This window comes from Colobus angolensis, unplaced genomic scaffold (assembly GCF_000951035.1).
Source record: "Colobus angolensis palliatus isolate OR3802 unplaced genomic scaffold, Cang.pa_1.0 Scaffold27, whole genome shotgun sequence".
NCBI lineage: Eukaryota > Metazoa > Chordata > Mammalia > Primates > Cercopithecidae > Colobus > Colobus angolensis.
This window is the reverse complement of record NW_012115932.1, coordinates 12,268,460-12,295,143: the sequence shown is the minus strand read 5'-3', so window position 1 is coordinate 12,295,143 and position 26,684 is coordinate 12,268,460. Positions and strand designations below refer to the sequence as shown.

The window sequence follows — 26,684 nt, the reverse complement described above, 5'->3', positions numbered from 1 at the left end:
TGGGTGACAGCGTGAGACTCCATCTCAAGAAAAAAAAAAAAAAAGAAACAACAAAGCTACTGCATGTTCTCACTTGTAAGTGGGAGCTAAATGATGAGAATACATGGACACATAGAGGGGAAAAACACAGACTGAGGCCTCTGGGAGGGTGGAGGGTGAGAGAAGGGAGAGGATCAGGAAAAATAACTAATGGGTACTAGGCTTAATACCTGGGTGATGAAATAATTTGTACAACCAACCCCCATGACACAAGTTTACCTGTATAACAAACCTGCACATGTACCCCTGAACTTAAAATAAAAGTTAAAAAAAAAAAAAGAAGACACAACAGAGCTGTATTTTACCTGGCCACAGCTCAGCTTCTAAAGGTGAAAATTACATTTGGTGAAAGTTATCCTGGAAACTCCTTAAGTCACCCACAGAGCACAATGTACATGGTATCGTGCATACTTTTCTAGTAATTGGTATTTGCTAGAAGAGATCATTATTCCTTCAATGAAGCACTTAGTGAGTGCTTTTAGGGGATGTGGAAAAAAGGACTGTGTTTTGTTTGCGTGCATATGGGACCCTACTGGATCGACTAGAGATGATTCGTGTGCACGGAAATGCTCGGCAATGCTTGTTTCTGTGACTGGATAGTAACACTCGGCTGAGTGGAACAGATCTGAATGGCTTCAGAAGTCCACAGAACGATGAGAGTTCTGTGGTCTGAAATGACTCCCCTTTCCTCTTTCCAAACCCCACTCTTGGGTGGCAGTATCTTCAGGAAATGCCAGTGGAATAGAACTTGAACGACGAGAGAGCCACATTTTGAGAAGGGAGGAAAAGGACTGAAGGAGAGAGAGAGACAGAGAGGGCAGGAGGGGAGCCTGGGTGGGGAGCAGCCCCCATGCTCTGCGACGCAGGGTGCACTTACTTCTTCAGGGTCTGAAAGCCACGCTCTTTGAACTGCAGCTCGTGCTGGAGGTGAACCATCTCTCTCTTCAGCTTGTTGACCTGGAGGGCAGCAGACCATACACGGGGCTGGGTCAGAGGCTGACAGCAAGGTGCAGGCTGCCTTCTCCCTAGAAGGGGAACGCAGAGCCTCCCACTGCACCTGCATAATGACTCAGGTCAGCACCCATTGGGCCACACTGGTCAGAGCCCCCTCCCATCACCGATGTTGGCCTTGGTCTCTGCAGATGCCCCTTCAGTCAGCATCCCAGACAGTGTTTCTGGGATTCCTAGCCAGTCTCTGCTCCAGGGAAACAGGAGGTGGACAGGAGCTGACCTGGGATAGAGTGGGCCTTCCCACTTCCTTGCTGTGTGACCTCTCTCAAGCCATCTTGCCATCCTGAGCCTCCCTTTCCTGTTCTGATGGATGAGGACAATGGCAATTCCCAGGGCCGTGGATCACTTAAAGCTGGCAGAGGCTATGAGAGTGCTTCACGTGGAGGCAAGAGGCAATGTAGTAACTTTAGTGGCAAGACAAGAAGAGCTAGGCTCGGTCTGCTGGTTTGTGTGGCTTACACTGTATTATTGAACTTTTAAAATGAGTTGCTAATAATCAAATCTTCAGAAAGTTCACATAATAAACCTAGACACATAGTTCCTTTCTGAAAACACCTGAAGATCTGGTAACACTGAACCCACATTCCAGCACGGGCACAACAGACTAGAATTCAAATGCAATTACCTTTAAGACTGGGCAGACCTCTCCTGGTTACACAGTCACCAAGACTCTCTACTGCCTCACCCCCAGCCCACATCCCTCATTTATGTCTTCTTGCAGGCATTTGAGTTTGTGGAAACTGTTAAATTCTTTGAGTTTAACTAAACCACTTTTCAAAATACTGACTTTGCCATGAGCAAATAATTTCACTGCTGTGCCTCAGTTTCCATACTGGTAAAAATGAAAATACTAATATTTATTCCCTAAGGTAATCATGAAGTAATTAAAATAAGATAATGCAGAATAATCAGTAGCTAGGAAGACAGTACACTATATTAGAAACTTTGGACTAAGACTTGAATCTCTTGTGACCTTGGGTCAGTTTCTTAGCTCCCCTAAGCCTCTGTTTGCTCATCTTTAAAATGCAGATGACAGCTTGGTGGTGGCTCATGCCTGTGTTCGCAGCACTTTGGGAGGCCAAGGCAGGTGGATCACCTGAGGTCAGGAGTTTGAGACCAGCCTGACTAACATGGTGAAACCCCATCTCTACTAAAAACACAAAAATTGCTGGGCATGGTGGCATGTGCCTGTAATCCCAGCTACTCGGGAGACTAAGATAAGAGAATTGCTTGAACCTGGGAGGGTGGAGGTTGCAGTGAGCCAAGATTGCACCACTGTACTCCATCCAGCCTGGGTGACACAGTGAGCCTCCGTCTCAGAAAATAAATAAATAAAATAAAATAAAATAAAATGCAGCCGAGTGCGGTGGCTCACGCCTGTAATCCCAGCACGTTGGGAGGCCAAGGCGGGCGGATCATGAGGTCAGGAGATCGAGACCACCCTGGCTAACATGGTGAAACCCCGTCTCTACTAAAATTAGAAAAAATTAGCCAGGCGTGGTGGCGGGCGCCTGTAGTCCCAGTTACTCGGGAGGCTGAGGCAGGAGAATGGCATGAACCCAGGAAGCGGAGCTTGCAGTGAGCCAAGATCACACCACTGCACTCCAGCCTGGGCAACACAGCAAGACTCTGTTTCAAAAAATAAATAAATAAATAAATAAATAAATAAATAAAAATAAATAAAATTTAAAAATGCAGATTACAGTAGTTACTTCATAGAGTTATTGCAAGGACACGGGAAAATACACATGAGGTATTTCACACTGTGCCTGGCATATGGTGACTGCTTGTGAAATGGCAGCTGCTACAACCATTACTATTACTGTGACTACTGCTTCTACTGTTAGTATTTAGGGCCTTGCTAGTACCGGCTGTCATAGCCTGGCTGAAGCATCTGTTCTGGCCTTGTGGTTGGGCTTGTGGTCTAAGACCTCAGTGGCACCCATCACTAGCACATAGCATAGGTGAAGAGGTCCTACCCGGGATTTTGCAGTGGCAATTTCAGCTTTCAGGATCTCAGGGTCATACTTAGAGCTGGATGATGAACCAGAGACCACTGTAACGAAAAAAGAAAAACAAGAATATCAGTAGAAGAAACAGATTTCAGCAAAGTTGACTCATTGGCCATCTAAATAAACCTAGAAAGGAAGGACTAAAAGTGAACAAACCGAATGTTCAACAAAGGGGGATTTATTACATAAAGATGGTACACGCGTAAATGGGGACTACACAACTTAAAATGAGAATGAAGAATATTGAACAAGGGAAAACGTCAAAACTCATAATGTGAAAGCAAGTTTACAAAAAAAGTGTAAAGAATAATTTATATTTGGGCCCATGCATGGTGGCTGAAGCTTGTAATACCAGTCCTTTGGGAGGCTGAGGCAGGGGGATCATCTGAAATCAGGAGTTTAAGACCAGCCTGGCTAACATGGGGAAACTCTGTCTCTGCTAAAAATACAAAAATTAGCTGGGCATGGTGGCGGGCGCTTGTAGTCTCAGCTTCTCAGGAGACTGAGGTATGAGAATTGCTTAAACCTGGGAGGCAGAGGTTGCAGTGAGCTGAAATCTCGCCATCGCATTCCAGCCTGGGTGACAGAGCGAGACTCCGTCTCAAAAAAAAGAAAAAAAAGAATAATTTAAATTTGGAAAATATGCAGTTTCTAAATATACACACACATATGCATTTTAAAAAGACTGAAAAAAATACCAACGAGAACACTGATATCTAGAGAGTTAGATGGTAAATGATATTATCATCTTTATATTTTTATCTTTTCTTTTTGAAAAAAACAGTAAACACATGCTTTAACAATCAGAAAAAAATAACTAAAAGTATTGTTGATTGTACTTTATAATATTAATGTCCATTCGAAAAGGAAAATAAATTACACATAATCTTACCACCCTAATACAATTATCTTTTTCCCAGGTTGCCTTCTAGTATATACCCATGGTTCTATCATGTAGTTGTAACCTTACTGTATTTTAAAAAGTATTTATTTATGTCTTAAAAAAGGATTTTAAGGCTTATGAAAGTGAACACTACATAGTAAAATACATTTAAACTAAGGAAAATGAGACAAAGAGAAAATAAGGATAACGAAACAAACTGGCGACAGGCTCTGAGCCTCATAACTGGCAATGTGAGGGGGAAATAGGACCAGATATAAGATTTGTGGTGTCCTTAAGGTAAACACAATCCCACTGTTCAGAAAAGAACAGTTATTCTTGGTCAAGAGGCCAGAGAAGTATTTCTCCTGTGAGTCCTCAATCACACTGTAGGAACCATTTCATCATCTCCCCTGTCTACCTACTAGCATCTGAACACTCTTTCCTGTTCACATGTAGCCAGATCACCTGCTGAGATCTGGGTTTTTCTTTTCTTTTCTTTTACATGTTTTGAGATGAAGTCTTACTCTATTGCCCAGACCGGAGTGCAGTGGCACAACCTCAGCTCACTGCAACCTCCGCCTCCTGAGTTCAAGCTGTTCTCCCGCCTCAGCCTCCTGAGTAGCTGGGATTACAGGTGCTTCCCACCACGCCCAGATAATTTTGTACTTTTAGCAGAGACAAGGTTTCACCATATTGACCAGGCTGGTCTTAAACTCCTGACCGCAGGTGATCTGCCCACCTCGGCATCCCAAAGTGCTGGGATTACAGGCGTGAGCCACTGTGCCTGGCTATCATCTGAACACTCTTTAATGTTCATATGTAGCCAGATCATCTGCTGAGATCTGGGTTTTTCTGAAGATAGAGAAGCTTATTTGGTGATTGCTGACAATTATCAGTGTCTGGAGGTAGGCATGACAGTCATGAGGGGAATGCTACTGTTTGGCTTTGTTTAAAAATATTTTAATAGGCCTTTTGGTTATACATAAGGCATTAAAATGTAATATTTGGAAGTTTGGGGAAAGAGAAAACTGCTCTGCATAATAACATAAAAGATGTTTGGCACCATGGGAAGTGTTGCGTTTCTGCTGAATTTACAATGATAATGACGATGGAGAAGTAGAAGACCGAGGTTTACCAGAAGAGATGAGTGGGGACAACGCTGGGGTGGCAAGGGCCTTGTAGCCTTTGTCTCAAGCATGGAACAGGGAATCCATGTACAGAGATGTTTTATTGCCAATTTAAAGTTTTCATCTCCTGGTGTCTAATTCCTTTGGTCTTTGCTGGTCTTGGGGATTTCAGGGATAGACCTGGTTGCATATTTAGCTGGAGGTATCACCTTAAGCACACAACGTAGGGAGGTTATAATATTATAATGTTATAATAAAATGACCTTGAACAAAATGATGTTATTTGAGGACCTGCTGTATTTCCCAAATAGATACTTTCAACAAAATATTAAGACAGTTAACACCATTTATCACTCACTGATCAACAGTAATAACAGGGTGGAAGAAGACAGGAGTTGTCAGGGTGGCAGTAACCTGGGAATACATACAGAAAGGTCCTCAAAGGGTATGGGGTGGAGCGGGGGATGTCTGTTCTATGAGCACCCTGTTCTGCCAACCACCCTGCTCATCAGGCTGTGCCTCTGGACATGGGTCTGTACTGTGGGGCAATGTTGAGGTGACTGTGGCAGCAGCATGGAAGAGCCTGTAAAAATGGCAAGACGTGACTCAGACAGGGAGAGATTGGTTGTGGGGACCAGTCACGCCAAGGCTGACTTGAGGCATGCATTGTGTTCCTTGGGCATGCCCAGAAATCCTGGAGACAAAGGATGCCAAAAAGAAGAGATTTTCACCAACTGGGTCACCAGGAGCTTTAATGTTTACACCCTGGAGTACCACTGTGAAGTGCACAATTTGTACCTAAAGCCGCTGACACGAGATGTAGCCTGTTACTTATCATTTTGTAAGTAAATGTTTGGTTGAGGTAAAAAATACATACATAGAAGTGCACACATCATGTATGTACAGCTTGAGGAATTTTCACAAAAGAAACACGCTCAAGCAATCAGCACTCCAATCAAGAAAACAGGTCATTAGCCTCTCCTTTGTGTCTGCATTACTTCACTATCCACTATCCTCTAATATGAGAACTTTTTTTTTTTTTTTTTAAATTGAGATGGAGTCTCCCTCTATTGCCCAGGCTGGAACGCAGTGGCGTGAACTCGGCTCACTGCCACCTCTGTCTCCCAGGTTCAAGCTATTCTTCTGCCTCAGCTTCCTGAGTAGCTGGGATTACAGGTGCCCACCACCACGCCCAGCTAACTTTAGTATTTTTAGTAGAGACAGGGTTTCACCATGTTGACCAGGCTGGTCTCAAACTCCTGACCTCAAGTGATCCACCCGCCTCAGCCCCCCAAGTTCTGGGATTACAGGCATGAGCCACCGCGCCTGGCCCTACTACAAGAACTTTATATCCAACAGGACTTAAAATACTGTCTTGCCCCAATGTTTAACGGTTCTTAATTTTTAGTTTTTATTAAAGTTATATGTAAACACAGTTCATATGAACAGTCCAACATAGGACAAGGTTCGCTATAAAAAAGAGCATTCCACAACCCCTATCGCTGTAACTCACACCCTAAAAGAAAATCATTTTCAATTTCTTGGGTGGCTACCTCTATGTGTCTAATAATATGCATGCATTACTGCTTCTTGATCTTTTCTGTTTTCGGCATTACTTATTTACTTATCTCTCAGGAGGATAGGGACTTAGCCTCCCTTCTTTCCCCACCCCCTACAGCACACACATGCACCTCTCCCATCTCCCCATCATCCTAAAAGCAATAGCATATGTTTGATGAAAGCGATCTTCAGTGTTTGCATTATTTTTACTCTGCAAACACTATTCAGGGTGGAATCAGCTAGCTGACTTTGCTTACTTTTACTTTTCGGCACTTTTTTTTCCCCTTGAGTTAATTATTGTCATTTTTACATTTGCTTAGTTTCTACAAACTTATCACTAATTCAACCTCACATTCTGTCGGTTACCTAAATCTCATCTCTTAAAGTCCAGACCAGTGTGAATCTGGTGAGTTTTCTATTTTGGGATCTGTCCTGCCAGGGCTTCTGCCCTGCTTCAGTGTGAGCGAGCTGCTCTCTGTGCTCGGCTGGCTTCCTGAGATCCCCCTTTGTGTTCCTCTGCGTGTCTCCTCACCTCTCTGTATACCACGTCTTCCTTTTCGTGGTCTACCCCCTCATTTTGGTAGAACATCATCTCCAGTAGCTTTCTGAGAAAGAAACCATGAAGGAAATGAACTTTCTGAAATCTCACATGTCTGAAAATAGCCTTATTCGGCCCTACACTTGATTAAAGGTAGTTTTGCTGGATATAGAATTCTAGGTCAGAAATAATTTTCCTTAAAACCTGAAGGCATTGCACTATGGTCTTTTAGGTTTCCATCACTATTAGCGAGAAGTCTGGAGCTATTCTGAGTCCTGATCATTTCTGTGTGACCTGATTTATTTCTCTCTGAAAGCTTTTAGGATCTTGAATTATCCCAGTGTTTGAAGTTCCACAATGAGATATCTTGGTGTGAGCTGACTTTCATCCACTGTGTTGGACACTCAGTGAACCCTTTCAGTCTAAAAATTCTCCTCCTTCAGTTCTGGGAAATGTTTCTGAATTATTTCAGCGATGCTTTTCTCCTCTGTTTCCTCTGTTCTATCTGGAACATATTTTCCTCGATAGTAGATTTCCTGTCCTTGTTGTCTATTTTTTTTTTCCTCTTATTTTCGATCTTGTGTTTTTGCTCTGATTTTTAGAAGGTTTCCTCCGTTTTATTTTCCAGTCTTCCTTTGGAGTTTTCGTGTCTACTCTCATCTTTTAATTTCCATGAGCTCTTTTTATTCTCTGAAGTTTCCTTTTTAAACAATGTAGTACCGTGCTCTTGTTTCCTCACCACGTAGCTTCTCTTAACGTTCTCTTCTTCATGTATACTCCTTGTTTCCTTCAAGCCCTCCCTTCACCACATGTTGGTTTGAGTCTCTATTTTCTCTGTTAGAGGCTTTCCTCGGATATCTGGAATCTTGGTTATCTGATCACATTTAAGGATGGGAGCCCAAAATGCTGACTGGAGCGGGGTTTGTGGACTGTGAGTTGCATAGCACATGATTTGTTTTCTATTTCTAAAATTTATTTTATTATTTAAGAGACAGGGTGTCTGTTGCCCAGGCTGAAGTGCAGTGGCACAATGATAGCTCACTGTAACCTTGAACTCAGGGAATCCTCCTGCCTCAGCCTACTGAACAGCTGGGCCTACAGGTGCCTGCCACCACACTCGGATAATTTTCTTCTTTAAATTTTTTGTAGAGATGGGGTCTTACTATGTTGCCCAGGCTGGTCTTAAACGTTTGACTTCAAGTGATCCTCCCATCTCGGCCTCTCAAAATGCTGGTATTACAGGCATGAGCGCCTGGCCACAGCACACGATTTGGCTGGACATGATTTGGTTTCATCCAGGAATCCTCAATGTCAGTGTCTTTCCAGCTTTTCTCTAAAGCTCTTCCCTGGTCAGATTTCCAGTAGAGTTCTCTACTGTCCACTCTAGAGGGTAATGACCTGGCACCATTCTGGGCACCAAGTGGTATATGAGGGCTAAGGTCTCAAAACCCTTCACTTACTCACTGTGCTTTCAGGATAGTGCACTCTGGCTCTGAATTTGCCTTGTGTCCTGGAGTCCAGAGACTCTATTTTATCCTCTCCAAAAAATAAACTTCCAGTCATTTGCCAGACTGAATATGGTGGTTGCCTGACTGTATCAGTTTAAGGAAAAAATTTCATGGTCTAATTGTCTCAGAAACAACTTTTACTCAATCCTCTTTGAGACCCTCCTCCCTTCAGTCTTACTTGCAGAAATAGCTGCTGCCACGAACATCCACGGTTTTTGCAAGTGCTCTATAGAACAGTGTTGTGAGCCTTCCTCACTATCAGCCCATTTTCTCTTTTCTCAGGTCTGCTATATAGGTTGCCACCTGTCTGTCTGCTGTCCAGCTTCCAAATTTTATTGCTGCTCCTTCTCCAATTTTCCCTAATTTTATATATATGTATGCCTTAAAAAATATATTTTATCTGATATTCTCCTAGCTTTGCAGTGAGTAAAATCAAGTGAGTGGTTCAACTGGCATTTTTTAGTTTTTAGAGATGAGATCTTGCGATGTTGCCTGGACTGGAATCCTGGGCTCAAGCAATCCTCCCACTTCAGCCTCCTGAGTAACTGGAACTACACGTGTATGCCACCATGCCTGGCTTCAACTGGCATTTTTAACTGGAAGGCCCTCAGTTGATTTATTTTCCAAATGGAAATCAAGGCCTAGGGAGGGGAAAATACGATAAGGTCCCAAAGAACCCAGTTCTCCCTCTGAAACCCAGTTTCAGAGGATGGAGGAACCAAGTGTAGCTGAAGAACCTTAGTATTTGACTGACTGACGTGGCTTAAATTAAGAAAATTGATTTTGAGATCAGATATATCTGGTTACAAAGGCTACCTTGCCACTCTTTACCAGTGTGCCTTTGGGGAAGCCACTTCCTCTTTGGAGGCCTCAGTTCCTTCGTCTGTAGAATGGGAACAACACTGTCTTAGAGACTGTGTGTGTGATTCAGGAGGGAGGTTACTTAGAGTGCCTAACACATTGGCCTCCAGGCTTACAACAGGTGCATATTAAATGTTAGTTCCCTTCTTCCCCATGGAGCTAGAGATTATACCAGAGAGTCGACAGCAAAGTCTCCATCCCCAAGGCAGGGCCCCATCTGTGTCTGGGACCCAGAGCAGCCAAGCCCAGGCGGCAAAACCCTCACAAGCCCTGGCAAGCCATCTGAGTTAGACAACAGGTATGTGACTTCATCCATCTGTCATGCCAAGACCTTGACTTGGAAGGCAAACCTGGCTTGTAAAACTTAAAGACAAGAGTCATGATGAGGTTTGGGTCACACCTTGTTTAACTGGGATGCTTGGGCTGGGGGAATCCCGGTTTCTGTGTGGTTTGAATCTCAGAACCAGTTGCCTGAAATGACCCCAGTCCTTTCAGATGGAAGATATTTAACACTGAAAATGGTGGTGATGCCTCTGAGGCCAGTGGAGCTCTTGGGAGTATCTGGAAGTCATAAGACAAGGATGAGGAACTGCATTGTTTACTTCCTACCTTTGATCATGGATTTATTCTTATTGGTTCCAGAGATCTGTTTAAAAAAAAAAACCCTCCTTTTCATTTACAATGCTAACGAATTAATAATAATAATTTACTGAGAGGTTAAGAATATGAAAAATACTATTCCAAGGACTTTACATTCGTTAACTGATTTAGGCCCCATAACACGCCCGTGAAGATTATCCTTAGACTGATTTTATAGATGAAGAAAACTGAGGCACAGAAGTGGCATAACTTGTGCAAGGTTACAACAGTTAGTAATTTGCATATCCTTGATTTGAACCAAAAAAGTCTGGTTCCAGAGTCCATTGTCTCAAAATATTATGTGTTTCCTATCAATAGGACTATTTATTGAACCATTAATATGTTCTAAGGAAACAGTACCAAGTGTCTTACCCAGACCAGTGGTTTGGGCAGTTTTATCCCCTATGACTTATGACAAAATCTAGAGACACTTTTTGTTATCACAACTTGGGTGGGGGTGCTACTGGCATCTAGTGGGTACAGAACAAGGATGCTGCTAAACACCCTATAATACACAGCCCTCACAAAGAAGAGTTATTCAGACCGAAATGTTAATGGTGCTGAGGTTAGGAAACTCTGACATGTCCCATGAGATGAAGGTACTATTAACATTTCTGCCTGACTGGCTTAGTCAGTAGAGCTCTCTTAATCTTAGGGTCACAGATTCATGCCCCATGTTGGGTGCCAAGAATTTAAAAATTAACTAAAAAAAACAAAAATTCAATAGTTAAACATAAAGATTTTGAGACTTTATGTTTTGAGAGGGAGTATGCTCCCCTAGAGAACACCCAGACTGTCTGACGTCAGAGTCCAGCTGCCACCTCCCACTACAGTGCTTTCTTTTTTTTTTTTTTAAGGGAAGGAGTCTTGCTCTGTCTCCCAGGCTGGAGTGCTGTGGTGCTGTCTCAGCTCACTGCAACCTCTGTCTCCTGGGTTCAAGCAAGCGATTCTCCTGCCTCAGCTTCCCGAGTAGCTGGGACTACGGGTGTGAGACACCACGCCCAACTAATTTTTGTATTTTTAGTAGAGACGGGGTTTCACCATGTTGGCTGGGATGGTCTCAATCTCCTGACCTCATGATCTGCCTGCCTCAGCCTCCCAAAGTGCTGGGATTACAAGCATGAGCCACCGTGCCTGGCCTCCTACTACACTGCTTCTCACGTGAATGTTTCATTCTCATAGTGCCCAACTCTGGTTTTTAATTTTGGAACTTTTTATCTATAGACAATTTGAAAGAATAATATAATGAATCTCAATATATCCTTCTCTTAGAGCCACGAATTTTTAATATTTTCCCAAGCTTCTTCTTGCCATACCTCCTCCCACCCCAGTTCTTTCTTCCTCTCATTAGGGTGGTTCACAGTAAGCCCTCCATTAATCATGATTAGAAATGGTGGCAAAAGACGAAAATATGGACCATATTTAAAGCCATCAATGTGTCATCGACAATTATTTATTTATTTATTTATTTGAGATGGAGTCTCGCTCTGTCCCCCAGGCTGGAGTACAGTGGTGCAATCTTGGCTCACTGCAACATCTGCCTCCCAGGTTCAGGCAATTCTCCTGCCTCAGCCTCCCGAGTAGCTGGGATTACAGTAGCTGCCACCATGTCTGGCTAATTTTTGTATTTTCAGAAGAGAGAAGGTTTTATCATGTTGGCTAGGCTGGTCTCAAACTCCTGATCTCAGTTGATCCACCCACCTCAGCCTCCCAAATTGCTGGGATTATAGGTGTGACCCACTGTGCCCGGATGAGTTTTTCCTTTTCTCTTTCCTTTCCTTTTTTTCTTGGACCTTTTTTGGAATAAACTGCAGATATGCTGCCACATGCATCTTCATAAAAATCTATGTAGACATTCTCCTACATATTCATAACTCCATTATCACAACTCAGGAAAGTCTCCAATTGTCTGAGAATGTCTTTTAGGGCTGCTTTTCCCCCATTTTATGCTCTAATTCAAGGTACAAACATTTCATTTGATGATATGCCTCTTTAGACTTTTAAAAAAAACCTAGTCTAATTGTCTTATAGAATAATCCATATCATGGATTTGTCTGGCTGTGCTCTTGATTAGATTCAGATTAAATATTCTTGTGAGGGATCCTCCATGATGTCTTTATTGCATCACATCAGAAGGCACTGATATCACCTGGTCTCATTACTGGTCATGCTAATTTTACCACTATGTAAAGTGGTGGCTGCACATCTCTCCAATGTAAAAGTACATCCTTCTGAAATTAGTGAGTGATCTGTGGGGTAATTCTCATTACCTGACATGTAATTATGAATCCATGTAAATATCTTGTCCCCCAAAATACAAAGGTTTGTTTTTATTTGTTTTTATATACACCTGACACTTTTTCAAACTGTGGGACTTTAGAGAGAGAGAGAAATCACTTTGCTCCTTTAAACCTGAGGTTCAACAGGGACAATAACATCTCCCTTCCAGGACTGTTTTAACAATAATGGTATGAACTGAATTGTGTCTCCCCCAAATAAATATAATACATTGATGTCCTAATCCCCCAAGTGATAGTATTTGAAGATGAGGCTTTGGGGAAATAATCAGGCTTAAATGAGGTCTTGAGGGTAGGGTTCTCATGATGGAATTACTGCCCTTATAGAAAGAGGCACTAGAGAAGGCAGTTGTCTGCAAGCCAGGAAGAGAACCCTTGCCAGAACCTGATCATGCTGGTACCCGAATCTCAGACGTCCAGGCTCCAGACCTGTGAGAAGATAAATGTCTATCGTTTAAGTCACCCAATCTATGGTATTTTGTTATGGCAGCTCAAGTTGACTAAGACAGATTAAGTGCTAAAACCTTCCTAAGAGTCTCCAGAACATTACTTGACACAGAATAGCTAATGAATGTAATAGAGTTCTTTTCCACAATCGCTGAGATTCCGGGGGTTTTCCTGAGCTGCTAAGGAAAAAGGCAGGGCTGGGACAGTAAGTGCCCTGGCCGAGTTTCTCCTGTCTTGGTAGCAGACAGAACTTCTCAAAGTGAGGGCTTCACACTAGAGGAGAGTTCAATGGCCCAACCCAGCCATGGCCACCCTGACACCATGCCCTGACACCAGTCCCCCTGGCCTGGCCCACACTGAAAATACTGTGGGGACAACAGAATGGATTTGCAAGTTATCACTATCTCTCACCAGCTGTAAGACCCTGGGCACACTGTTGATCCTAAGCCTCAGTTTCCTAATCTGTTAAAAGGTGACATTAATTGTTCTTGCTCATAGAACTGTTATGAGGATTAACAGAAATAGCATATTCAGACTACAGCAGAGTGCCTAGCATGAAACAGAGACTCAATAAATACAGGAACAATTTGGTTATTAGAAATAGTGAGATTTGGCATGATGGCTTATGCCTGCAATCCCAGCACTTTGGGAGGCTGAGGCAGGTGGATCACCTGAGGTCAGGAGTTCGAGACCAGCCTGGTCAATATGGGGAATTTCTGTCTCTAATAAAAATATAAAAATTAGCTACTTGAAAGCCTGAGACAGGAGAATGCTGGAACCTGGGAGGCGGAGGTTACAGTGAGCCAAGATTGCGCCACTGCACTACAGCTCGGGTGACAGAGAGAGGGTCCACCTCAAAAAAAAGAAAAAAAAAAAGAAAAAAAAAAAGAACAAGGGGCTTATGGTGTGCTTGCTCTCCTCCTTTGGGTACCAGGAATAGGATAGAAGCCCCGCCCTTACCAAGTTTATGTTCTGGTGGAGGAAATACTGATAACATACAAGCAGATGTATTGTGATATGTGCTATGAAGGAAATAGACAGCCATGGCTGAGACTAGAGTTGAGGAAGAGAGGCTTCTGATAGAGCTGTCAGGGCAGGGCTCTCAGAGGTGATGACCTGAAGGATGAGACTTGAAGACTGAGAAGGATTTAGCCTTGCAAACAGATGGGTGACAAAGCGTTCTAGGAAGGGGACTGGCAAATACTAAGGGACTGAGGTGGAAAATTGCAGGGTGGAGTAGGGAAGCAGAATGGGGGGCTGGGGACTCAGCGCATCTGGAGCCTAGTGAGGAGGGCATGAGATGAGGCAGGAGTGGCTGGCAGGCGCCTGACCATGGAGGGCTTTGTAGCCCATGGAAAGAGTGAGGGGAAGCCACTGAAGGGTATTTGATTGGTTTGAAATTGTGCTAAATATATGCAACATAAAATTTACCATTTTAGCCATTAATTAAGTGTACTGTTCAGTAGCATTAAGTACATTTACACTGTTGTGAACATACTATCATCCAACTCTAAGAAATTTTTCTTCTTCCCAAACTGAAACTCTGTACTTGTTAACTAAGAATTCCCCACTCCCAATTCCCCTAGTCCCTGAAAGTTTTTGAACAAGGAGATATGTAACCCCATTGGCATTCTGAGATGATCACAAATGAAATAAAATGAAATGCAAACGGCAAATGAATCACTGCAAGGCACAGGTAGGAGCAGGAAGAGCAGTAGACAAGATGGTGGTTTGGACAAAGAGTAGAGGTGAAGAAAAATGGGCAGACTTGAGAAGCAATATTGGCAGAACTCAGTGTGGCCATTCTCTGTTGGTGTTGGTGGGGGTGGTGGTAGTGGGAGGTACTCACAGCTGACCTGGGAGCCCAGTTTGTGCTCCCAGACGGCATGCAGTTGCTGGTACTCCTGCTGTGCAAGCTCCAGGCGCTGCTGCTTCACCTGGTAGATCTCTTTTTGAGCACTCAGAGCCTCTTGGGCCACCACCAGGTAATCCTTCAGCATATGTTCCTGTTCCCGCCGCCATTGTACTCGAGGATCCTCAATCTGAGTGGTTTCTGGAACAGACCCCAGAGATTCTAGGTCAGCATCTCACAAATATCTGTTGGGCTGGTGGCCTGTGGAATCCACTAACAGAAAACAAAAAGCAAAATGCATAGACAAATCACAATAAATGTAAGTGGGGCAAACTCATTTACTAAATGACAGTGATTCTCCGTTTGGAGTAGTCAAACAAATAATAAGCCAGGGGGCTGGGTGCGGTGGCTCATGCCTGTAATCCCAGCACTTTGGGAGGCTAAGGCAGGTGGATCACTTGAGGTCAAGGAGCTTGAGACCAGCCTGGTCAACATGGTAAAACCCCGTCTGTACTAAAAATACAAAAAGTAGCCAGTATAGTGGCAGGCACCTGTAATCCCAGCTACTCAGGAGGCTGAGGCAGAAGAATTGCTTGAACCTGGGAGGGGGAGGTTGCAGCAAGCTGAGATTGTGCCACTGTACTCCAGGGAGACTCTGTCTCAAAAAAAAAAAAAAAAAAAAAAAAAAAAAAAAAAAAAAAGAATAAACCAGGATCAATTTCCAAACCCAATGTCAATCTCTGAGAACAGCCTGAATAAGGATCCGGTTGGAGTACTAATCTAGACAGAGAGGCTCAAGGTAATATCCCTTGGTGAAGACTAAAGGAAAGAAAAATAACTAATGTTTCAGAGAACATGGAGAAATAGGTACCCCACAGCCAGCTGGAAATGTAAATGAGAATAGCCTTACTAGAAGACTACCTGACTACGCAAATTAAGAGCCTTAAAATGTTAATACGCTTTGACCAATAATTCTCCCTATAGTAATTCATTATAAAAAGTAATTTAAATTCAGTCAAACATATATTTGTACAAAACCATGATAATAATAATATATTATGAAATAGCAAGCACATGTCATTTATTCTACGGTAAGTGCTATTCTAAGTACTTTACATATGTTTACTTCTTAAATCCTTACACTAACCTTATAGATTCTATTACTATCCCCATTATACCAATGAGAAAACTGAGACATAGGTTAAGTAACTTGCTCAAAGTCACGTAGGAAACAAGTGTTCAAATATATATGCTATATTCACAGAATGCACTATTATAAAGATAATGCTTTTGAAGAAAAATTAATAAAATGGAAAGGTGCTTATAATATGCAAGTCATAAAACTGAATAAATAACTGTATCTATCAAAATCAATATGCACTTTCTTAAAAAGATGAGAAAATAGGAAAATATCAGTAACTAACTAGATGGCAGGATATTTTAGGATATTTTACTTTTTACAAAATTATGTATACAAAAAAAATACACAATAATGATCTGAAAAGAAAAGCAGCTGACTAGCTATGGAAGAGGTTAAAATAATGTCAAAGAATCAATGCCCATGGACTATTAATTCCTCAGTCACCCCCAGTTGTTGGGCGGTGTTGGGAGTGATCAACAAACCAGAAATTGTACAATCAGGGCAATGTGGTGAATCCAGCCACCAGATACATATTGCTTCTGAATTGGTTACTGGTATGTAAAAAATAGAGAGATATATTCATTTAAATCCTGTTTTATGGCTTTTCTTGATCATTCAGAAGTTCTGGCCACCTTGGGTTCACAATTGGCCAGAAATTTCAGCACTCCATCTGTCAAAACCTGGTCTGCTTCATTCACTTATGTCATATGCCTAGCCCTGGGAACACTGGAGTTTATGCCTCCCAGTCTAGGCCCTTTAGCTCTCATTCCACCTAAACAGGTCCAATGAGCATCTCCAGTGGAAGAAAGATCAAAGAAGCAGCAGAGCCAAGTTCTCATTCCTGCCAATAATCGCTGTGTTACAACAGAAAGGCTGTTTAACCTCTCTGAATCTAGTTTTGTATCTGTTAAAGGGGTAATGAACCCTGCGTCACTACTTCCCAGGAAACAGGAAACTAAAACACTTGTGCCAGGTAAAGGAAACAAATGATAGAGAAAGTAAAACCCAAACTATTGCCTAGGACCAGTTTTTGTTGTTGTTGTTTTCTTTTTCTTTTTTTTTTTTTTTTTGAGATGGAGTCTTGCTCTGTCTCCCAGGCTGGGGTGCAGTGGCACGATCTCGGCTCACTGCAGCCTCTGCCTCCTGGGTTCTAGTAATTCTCCCTGCCTCAGCCTCTCGAGTAGCTGGGATTATAGGCACCCGCCACTACGCCCAGCTGATTTTTGTATTTTTAGTAGAGACAGGATTTCACCATGTTAACCAGGCTAGTCTTGAACTCCTGACCTCAGGTGACCACCTGCCTTGGCCTCCCAACGTGCTGGGATTACAGGCATGAGGCACTGTGCCCAGTCTAGGACCAATTTATGAATCATCTATGAATAGCAATTCTTCAAGCTTTTCTTCCTTTTTCTGAGAAAAAAAGTGAGGTCTGAAGACTGCTGACAGTGGCTACAAAAAACTGCCCCTTATGAGGAAAGCTTTCCATCCCTTCAAACCAAACGAGAGGCAGGAACGACTGCAAAAATAATACAAAGACAAAACAAAAAAACAAGGGGGAGGCGGAATTTCTAAAACTGGGCTACAGAACAGCTGCTGTGGGTTCCTATCTCCCATCAGCAGCTGTGGATTCCCTCGGCGTTCAGGACCTGTGGGTCCCCCTGAGGGATCTGCCCTACACCTCCAGCTGGTACAGGTCACAGAAAAAAGCAGCTCAGCCTGTCTTGAGCAGGTTGACAATGTTTCTTAAAGTTTGTAACTTTTAAAAGATGTGATTTTTCACTGAAAAATAATGAAAAATACAAAAAAGAAAAATCCCACAATTCCACCATGACAAGTTTGTGAAATAAGGAGTTTTGGCCGGGCGTGGTGGCTCCCGCCTGCAATCCCAGCACTTTCGGAGGCCGAGGCGAGGGGAACACCAGGTCAGGAGATCAAGACCATCCTGGATAACACGGTGAAACCCCGTCTCTACTAAAAATACAAAGAATAAGCCAGGCTTGGTGGCGGGCATATGTAGTTCCAGCTACTCAGGAGGCTGAGGCCGGAGAATGGCGTGAATCCAGGAGGCAGAGTTTGCAGTAAGCCGAGATCACGCCACTGCACTCCAGCCTGGGAGACAGAGTGCGACTCCGTCTCAAAAAAAAAAAAAGTTTCCATCTCTCCAATCCCATTGCCCAGAGGTAACTGTTGTTGAGTCTCACATAGATACTGCCTTCTGATTATATGTGAATTTTTGTTTATACATACATGCCTATATAAACAAGGGTTACTTTAATGCAACATGGACCATGCCATACATATTGGTCTGTGACTTGTTTTCATCTCCAAATGATATAGCATGATCATTTTTGCCTGTAGGTGCACCATCTTTTAAACAGCTGTATAGTGTTCCATGCTATGGTATTTGGGTTTATTTAACCTAGACCTCAATGGGAAATATCTGAATTGTTTTCAGTCCTTTTGCTACTACATTCAATGCTGCAGTAAGGGTTCTTAAAAACATATGTCTATGAACTTGTGCTATTAATTCTGTGGGATAGTTTTCTTAAAGAGAAACCACTAGATGAGAGGGTACACACACTTACAATTTTAATAGATATTACCAAATTACCTTCCAAAGGTAGGTAATATCTGTTCTCAAAAACAGCACACAAGCGTGTCTCTCCCACCACATTCTCAGTGAAACTGCTTTTTTTTTTTAAAAAAAAGTCAGTGCCTCATCCAGTTATTCTGGGTCTTTGCTGCATGTTAGAATTAGCAGAGAAGCTTAAAAAAAAAAAAGAACCCTACCCCTCCCACCCCAGAACACTTAAATTAGAATTTCCAGGAGTGGGGCTCAGGTATTGAGAGTTTTTAAAGCTTCTCTGGGTGACACTGGTGCAGATACAGCTGAGAGTCCTTGGCTGAACGTCAGAATTACCCGGGAGAAATTTTGAAAAATCTCGATCCTACTCTGGACCAATCAAATTCCAGTCTCTGGGAGTGAGAATAAAACAATGATGATTTACAAAGCTCCCCAAATAATTCCAATGTGCCACCCAAGGTGAGAACCAGTGTCTAAGAGATGACAAACACATGGGCCGATTGGTCACTGAGGCCAGCAGGTGTGACAGGGGCTCCGGGTGGAATCACCTGCCTAGGTGCTGGTTGAAATGCTGCGCCTGTGTCAAGTTCCCTAAGCGACACCTAGGTGGATCCTCCCACAGTGTTCTGGATTTCAACTGGAAGGGGCACCCTCCCTTTGGCCTTAGACCTCAGCCCCACTCTGGAAAATTATAAAGGTATGTGAGACCCTTACCTGAAGGTCTGGCCAAACCAGATGGCTTGGCAACCATTTTTGATGACTCATGGTCTCTTTTGTAAACCAACAAGAATAGATGGGCGCACAAACAGACATAAACAATGCACAAACTCACACCAGAACTGGTTCTCAAACTGGCTGCACACTGGAATCACCCGAGAGATTGCCACTGAATTATCTACAGTGTGAAGTGGGCATCAATTTGTTACATTTCTAAGAATATTTCCTTTACCCCAACGATCCCTTGGATGCTCCCAGGCAATCTGCTTTACCCACCCCCTCTCCCAGTTTACCTGTTTTAGAACTTCATATGCACAGACTCACACAGTATTTGCTCTTAGGGCCTTGGTTCTTTCACTAAGCAGAAGGTTTTTGAGACTCATGCCTATTGCTGGATCTGTTGTACATTTCTTGTTATTGCTGAATAACATTCTATTGTATGAATATATCACATGGACTTTGTGACAAATTGTTAGTTTGCTTCCAGTTAGGGATTATTATGACTAATACTCTAAGTCTTTGTGTGGGCATGTTTTCATTTCTCTTGGGCAAAAATACCAGGGGTAGAATTGCTGGGTTACACTTGGCAAGTATATGTCGAATTTCATAAGAAACTGGCAAACTTTTCCAAACTGGTTGTACCATTTTACATTCTCACCAGCAGTGTATCCGAATTCTAGTTCTTCCACATCCTTGCTAGCAGTTGGTATTGTTATTTTTTCCTCATTTTAGTCATTATAGTGGGTATGTAATGATACCTCGTTGGAGTTTTATTTTTTATTTTTTGAGACGGAGGTCTCACTATGCTGTTCAGGCTGGTCTTGAACTCTTGGGCTGAAGTGATCCTCCAGCCTCAGCCTCCCAAGTAGCTGGGACTACAGGCATGCACCACCATGCCCCTGATTTTGCATTTTTATTTTTGTAGAGATGAGGTCTCACTATGTTGCCCTGTGCTGCCTTATGTTTTGCTATGGCTGGTCTTGAACTCCTGGGCTCAATGACCCTCCACTTCAGCACCCTGAAGTGCTGGGATTACAGGCATGAGCAACTGTGCCAGCTGCTTCTTACTGTTAAGTTGTAGGACTTCTTTACATACTTGGAATATGGGTTCTTTGTCAGATATATGTATTGCAATATTGTCTCCTTATCTGTGGCTTGTCTTTTCAGTTTCTTAATAATGTCTTTTGAGGTTTTAATTTGATGAAACAAAATTTATCAATTTTTCTTTTCTGGTTAGTGCTTTTATGACTTGTCCAAAAAAACTTTGCCTATAATAAAATCTTGCAGATTTTTCTCCTATGCTTTCTTCTAGATGTTTTATAGTTTTAGCTTTTATGTTTATTGGTCCATGGTCTATGGTCCATTTTGAGTTTAATTTTACACATGGTGCGAGGCAAAGGTAGAAGTGGAGGCGTATTTTTTTTCCATGTGGATACCAGTTGTACCAGCAATTGCTGAAAAGATTATCCTTCAAGGGCATTGGGCCTTTTAAAAGTTCTTTACCTGGTTCTAAAGAGCTGTATTGGCTGGGTGCAGTGGCTCACGCCTGTAATACCAGCACTTTGGGAGACTGAGGCGGGTGGATCGCTTGAGGTCAGGAGTTCAAGACCAGCCTGACCAACATGGCGAAACCCTGTCTCTACTAAAAATACAAAAATTAGGTGGGCATGGTGGCGCGTGCCTGTAATCCCAGCTACTTAGGAGGCTGAGGCAGGAGAATCACTTGAACCTAGGAGGCAGAGGTTGCAGTGAGCCAAGATCGCGTCATTGTACTCCAGCCTGGGTGACAAGAGTGAAACTCCGTCTCAAAAAAAAAAGAAGAGTTGTGTTAATGCTGTTAGTTCTGAACTGTCACACCCTGAGGAGGTCCTCCCACAGCCCAGCCCCTTCTGTTGACACTACCCTTCCTCAAGTCCATCTTACCAAAATAGGTAACTTTATAACTGGCAGGCCCTTTGAGATTGCCTTGGCCACTACGTTTTAGTTCTTGTTTTAATTAAAAGTATACATAGATACAGCTTAATAATTCAGTGCACCATAAAATTTCCCACATAAAACATCTCCCTCATATCCCTCTTTCCAAAAGCAGCTACTTCCCAAACTTGTATCTGCTTTAGTGCAGGCATCATTGAGAACCACTTCTCCACTTTCTTCTGCTCCATGCTCTAAACCTCTCCCTACAAACACACTCCATACACATTCTCCATACAGCATACATGGCAGTACACTCATGAGCTCTCCATACACCCACCCCTTCCTACACTTGCCACACACCTGTTTTCTCCACACTGCATACACACCCACGCCGCTAACAATACTGCATTTTCCAAGGGCCTTAGCAACAACAAAAGCAATTCTCTTACAAACATCTGGAGAATATTCAACCTTGTTACTATGCAAAGGAGTGTAAATTCGAAACAATGAAGTAAGAGTTTAAACCTATGATAAATGTATCAAAAATCAAAAGAAATGATGATAGCCCCATACTGATGAAGGTCTGAGGAAAACAGCACCCTCATGGCTTGTGGCAATACAGGCTGATATAATCTTTTGGAAATATTCACCAATCTAGGAAAGTATACTAAAAGCTCCCAAAGTATTTATAACTTTGACTTAAAAATCCTATACTTGGAAATGAATTTTCAGGAAATTATCACAAAGAGAGTAACATACACAAAGAATCCTCCCTGAGTGCTATTTGAAGTAACTAATAAATAAAAATAAACCAAAAGGTTGGCAATAGGGGCATTATGGTACTTCCATTGTATGTTTTATTTTTTAGTTTTTCAAAAAATTTAACTTTTAAATTTTAGATTCAGGGGGTACATGTTCATGTTTGTTACACGGATGTATTGTATGATGCTGAGGTTTGGGGAATGATTGAACTGGTCATGCAGGTACTGTGCATAGTACACAATAGGTAGTTTTTCAACTTTTGCCCCCATCTCCCTACCCTCTCTAGTAGTCCCTGCTATCTATTGCTGCCATCTTTTATGTCCATAAGTACCCATTGTTTACCTCCCACTTACAAGTGAGAACATCTGGTATTTGATTGTTCTTGTGTTAATTTGCTTAGGATAATGGCCTCCAGCTGCATCCATGTGGCAGCAAAGGACATGATTTTTGCTTTTTAATGGCTGTATCGCATTCCATGGTGTATATGTACCACATTTTCTTTATTCAATCCACCACTGATGGGCACTGAGGTTGGTGCCATGTTTTTGATATTAGGAATAGTACTGTAATGAACACATGAGTGCATGTATCTTTTGGTAGAATGATTTCTTTCCTTTTGGATATATAGCTAGTAATAGGACTGCTGGGTTGAACGGTAGTTCTAAGTTCTCTGCGATATCTCCAAACTGCTTTCCACAGTGGTTGAACTAATTTACATTCCCACTGACAGCATATAAGTGTTCTCTTTTCTCCACATCCTCACCAGCATCTGTTGTTTTTTGACTTTTTAATAATAGCCATTCTGACTGGTGTGAGATGGTATCTCACTGTGGTTTTGATTTGCATTTCTCTGATGATCACAGATGTGGAGCATTTTTTCATATGTTTGTTAGCCTCTTTTATGTCTTCTTTTGAGAAGTGTCTGTTCATTCTTTTGCTCACTTTTTAATGGGGTTGTTTTTTGCTTCTTGATTTTTTAAAGTTCCTTATAGATTCTGGATATTAGACCTTTACTGGATGCATAGTTTACAAATATTTTCTCCCATTCCATAGGTTGTCTGTTTACTCTGTTGATAGCTTCTTTTGCTATACAGAAGCTCTTTAGTTTAATTAGGTCCCATTTGTCAATTTTAGTTTTTGTTGCAATTGCTTTTGAGGACTTACTCATAAAATCTTTCCCAAGGCTAACGTACAGAATGGTGTTTCCTAGGTTTTCTTCTAGGCTTCTTATAGTTTGAGGTCTTACATGTAAATCTTTAATCCATTTTGACTTAATTTTTGAATATGGTAAAAGGTAGGGGCCCAGTTTTATTCTTTTGCATATGGCTAGCCGGCTATCCCGACACCATTTATTGAACAGGAAGTCCTTTCCTTACTGCATATTTTTGTCGACTTAGTTGAAGATCGAATAGCTGTAGGTATGCGGCTTTATTTCTAAATTCTCTATTCTGTTCCATTGGTCTATGTGTCTGCTTTTGTACTAGTATCATGCTGTTTTGGATACTGCAGCCTTATAGTATAGTTTGAAGTTGGATAATATGATGCCTCTGGCTTTGTTCTTTTTGCTTAGATTTGTTTTGGCCATTTGACTCTTTTCTGGCTCAAAATGAATTTAGAATAGTTTTTTCCAATTCTGTGAAAAATGATGTTGGTAGTTTGATATGAATAGCGTTGAATCTGCAGATTGATTTATGCAGTATGGCCATTTAAACAATGTTGATTCTTCCGATCCATGAGCATGGAATGTTTTTCCATTTGTTTGTGTCATCTGTGATTTCTTTCAGCAGTGTGTAGCAGTTCTCCTTGTAAAGATCTTTCACCTCCTTGGCTACATGTATTCCTAGGTATTTTTTTTTGTGTGTGTGGCTACTGTAAATGGGATTGCATTCTTGATTTGGTTCTCAGTTTGAACATTATTGGTGTATAAAAATGTTATTGATTTTTTATATTTATTTTGTATCCTGAAACTTTACTGAAATCACTTATCAGTTCTAGAAGTCTTTTGGCAGAATCTTTAGGGTTTTCTAGGTATAGAATCATATCAACAGTGAAGAGAGATATTCTGACTTCTTTTCCTATTTGGATATCTTCTATTTCTTTCTCCTGCTCTGGCTAGGACTTCCTCCATTATGTGTTAAAATATATTGACACATCCTTTTGATGTATTAAAAATGACAAATATGGGCCAGGCACAGTGGCTCACGCCTGTAATCCCAGCACTTTGGGAGGCCCAGGCAGGAGGATCACCTGTGGTCAGGAGTTTGAGACCAGCCTGGCCAACATGGTGAAACCCAATCGCTACTAAAAATACAAAAATTAGCTAGGCATGGTGGCACATGCCTGTAATTCCAGCTACTCAGGAGGCTGAGGCAGGAGAATTGTTTGAACCCGGGAGGCAGAGGTTGCAGTGAGCCAAGATCACACCACTGCACTACAGCCTGGGGACAGAGCAAGACTCTGTCTAAAAAATAAAGAGACGAATATGAAGATTATATAGTATCCCTTAGATATCTATGATATAGTATGAAGAGAAAACAGACATACAATTTGATCACTAATTAAAACCATCTAATCATGGTATATGTAGATAATCAGTGGGGATACTGAATACTGACATGAAATAATAAAAATGGCTTATGTTTTAGAAACAATTGTCTGTAGGCTGGGCATGGAGGCTCACATCTGTATTCCCAGCACTTTGGGAGGCCAAGGTGGGTGGATCACCTGAGGTTAGGAGTTTGAGATCAGCCTGGCCAGCATGGTGAAACCCCATCTCTACTAAAATTACAAAAATTAGCTGGGCGTGGAGGCGGGCGCCTGTAATCCCAGCTACTTGGGAGGCTGAGGCAGGAGAATCGCTTGAGCCCGGAAGGTGGAGGTTGCAGTGAGCCAAGATCCGCCACTGTACTCCAGCCTGGGCAACAGAAAAAAAAAAAAAAAAAGGAAAAGAAAAGAAAAAAAGGAAAAAAAGAAAGAGTTGTCTGCATTGCTGCTTCCAATTTCTCCCCTCTGTTTTATTTTAGACTCACTCTAGTCAGGCTTTTGCCCCCAGTCCTTGTCCAAAGCTGCCCTCCAAAGTCAGGGTCACCCAGGTTGCTACATCTATTGGTCTATCCTTGGTCCTCTTTGTATTTGCCCTGTCAGAAGCATTCGACACTGTTGGCAGTTCTCTGCTTGACACGTTTCCTTCACACGGCTTCCAATACATTCGGTTTCTCTCCTTTCTTTCTGATCACTCTTTCTCAGAATCATTGCTGCTTTTCCTCTTCTTACCACCCTCTGTTGTCTGGAGACCCATGGCTTATTCCTTGGTCCTCTCCTCTGCTTCATTTCCAACCAACGTAATGTCTTTACATACTAGCTATATGCCAGCAACTCTCAAATACTTATCTTCAGCCCAGATCTCTCTCCTAAACTCCAGATTGGTATATCAAACTGTCAAGCCACATGTCCTCTCAGATAGGTAATAGGCATCTAAGTCTCAGCGTGTTCAAATGAACTCCTGCTCTTCCTTCCTAAGTCTACTCCCCCTGCAGTTCTCTCCACTTGGTTGACAGCAACTCCATCCTTCTAGTTGCTCAACTCCAGAAGTTATTCTTTCCTTTTTCTCTCACACTTTGCATGCAATCTATCGGGAAATCCTGCTGTCTTTACCTAGAAAATGCATCCAGCACCTGACCAATCTTCATCCTGACCACTGCTACAGCCCTGGTCTAGGGTGCCTGGACTGTGGCATCTGTCACTCACAAGTGCCTCCGCCCTTGCCCTAGTAAGGTGTATTCTCAGCATGGCAGTCAGATTGGCCCTTTTAAGGCATAAGTCAGATCATGTTACTCATCTGTTTAAAACTCTCCAATGGCTCACTCCCATCCCACACAGAGCAAGAGCTAGGCCTCTGGGGCAGACCACTAACCGACCTCTACTCTGCTGCACTCTGTCCTGATGTCCTTCTCCCCTCTCCTCACTCATTATGCTACATGTACACTTGCCTCTTTGCTATCCCTTGACCAAACTATATATGTGATCACACTCTGGAGTGCTTGTTCTATCTATGCTTTCTATTTGAAATGCTCTCTCACCTCATTCAAGTCTTAGCTCAAATCTCATTTTCTCAACAAGATCTTCTTCCCTGAAGACCATATTTAATGGTACTCTTGGTCATCATTACCACTGCCCTTTCTTCGCCACCCCCAAACACACCTCAACTCCCTCACTTTGCTCCTTTTCTGTGTACTGAACATTCTCTAACATACTACGTAAGCTACTTATTTATTTTTTGTCTCTCCTGCCAAAATGAAATTTCTGTAAGAGCAAGGATCTTTGCCATTTTGTACTCCCATGTATCACAAGCTCCCAGAACAGTTGGCCAATAAACATTTGCTAAATGAACGAATGTTCAATGGTGAATGTATGAGCAAACTGTTGTTTGATTATATTGTGCCTATACCTCTTTTTTTTTTTTGAAGAGTCTTGCTCTGTTGCCCAAGCTGGAGTACAGTGGCGGGATCTCAGCTCACTGCAAGCTCCACCTTCCGGGTTCACGCCATTCTGCCTCAGCCTCCTGAGCAGCTGGGACTACAGGCGCCCACCAACACACCGGCTAATTTTTTGTTTTTTTATTTTTTATTTTTGAGACAGAGTCTCGCCCTGTCGCCCAGGCTGGAGTGCAGTGGCACAATCTCTGCTCACTGCAAGCTCTGCTGCCTCCCGGGTTCATGCCATTCTCCTGCCTCAGCCTTCCGAGAAGCTGGGACTACAGGCGCCCGCCACCACGCCTGGCTAATTTTTTTTT

General features: G+C 42.4%; 1 protein-coding gene across 3 annotated transcripts in view; it reads right to left on the bottom strand.

The window, feature by feature from the left end:
- WWC1 (WW and C2 domain containing 1) overlaps window positions 1-26,684 on the bottom strand; it is a 177,047-nt gene that overhangs the window by 67,498 nt on the left and 82,865 nt on the right. For all 3 annotated transcript variants that reach the window (XM_011947743.1, XM_011947744.1, XM_011947745.1), the window contains exons 3-5: window positions 14,772-14,975; window positions 3,030-3,106; window positions 917-996 (exon numbers count right to left, since the gene is read on the bottom strand). In XM_011947743.1, coding sequence (XP_011803133.1) covers window positions 917-996; window positions 3,030-3,106; window positions 14,772-14,975 — 361 coding nt within the window. The remainder of the gene's footprint in view (window positions 1-916; window positions 997-3,029; window positions 3,107-14,771; window positions 14,976-26,684) is intronic.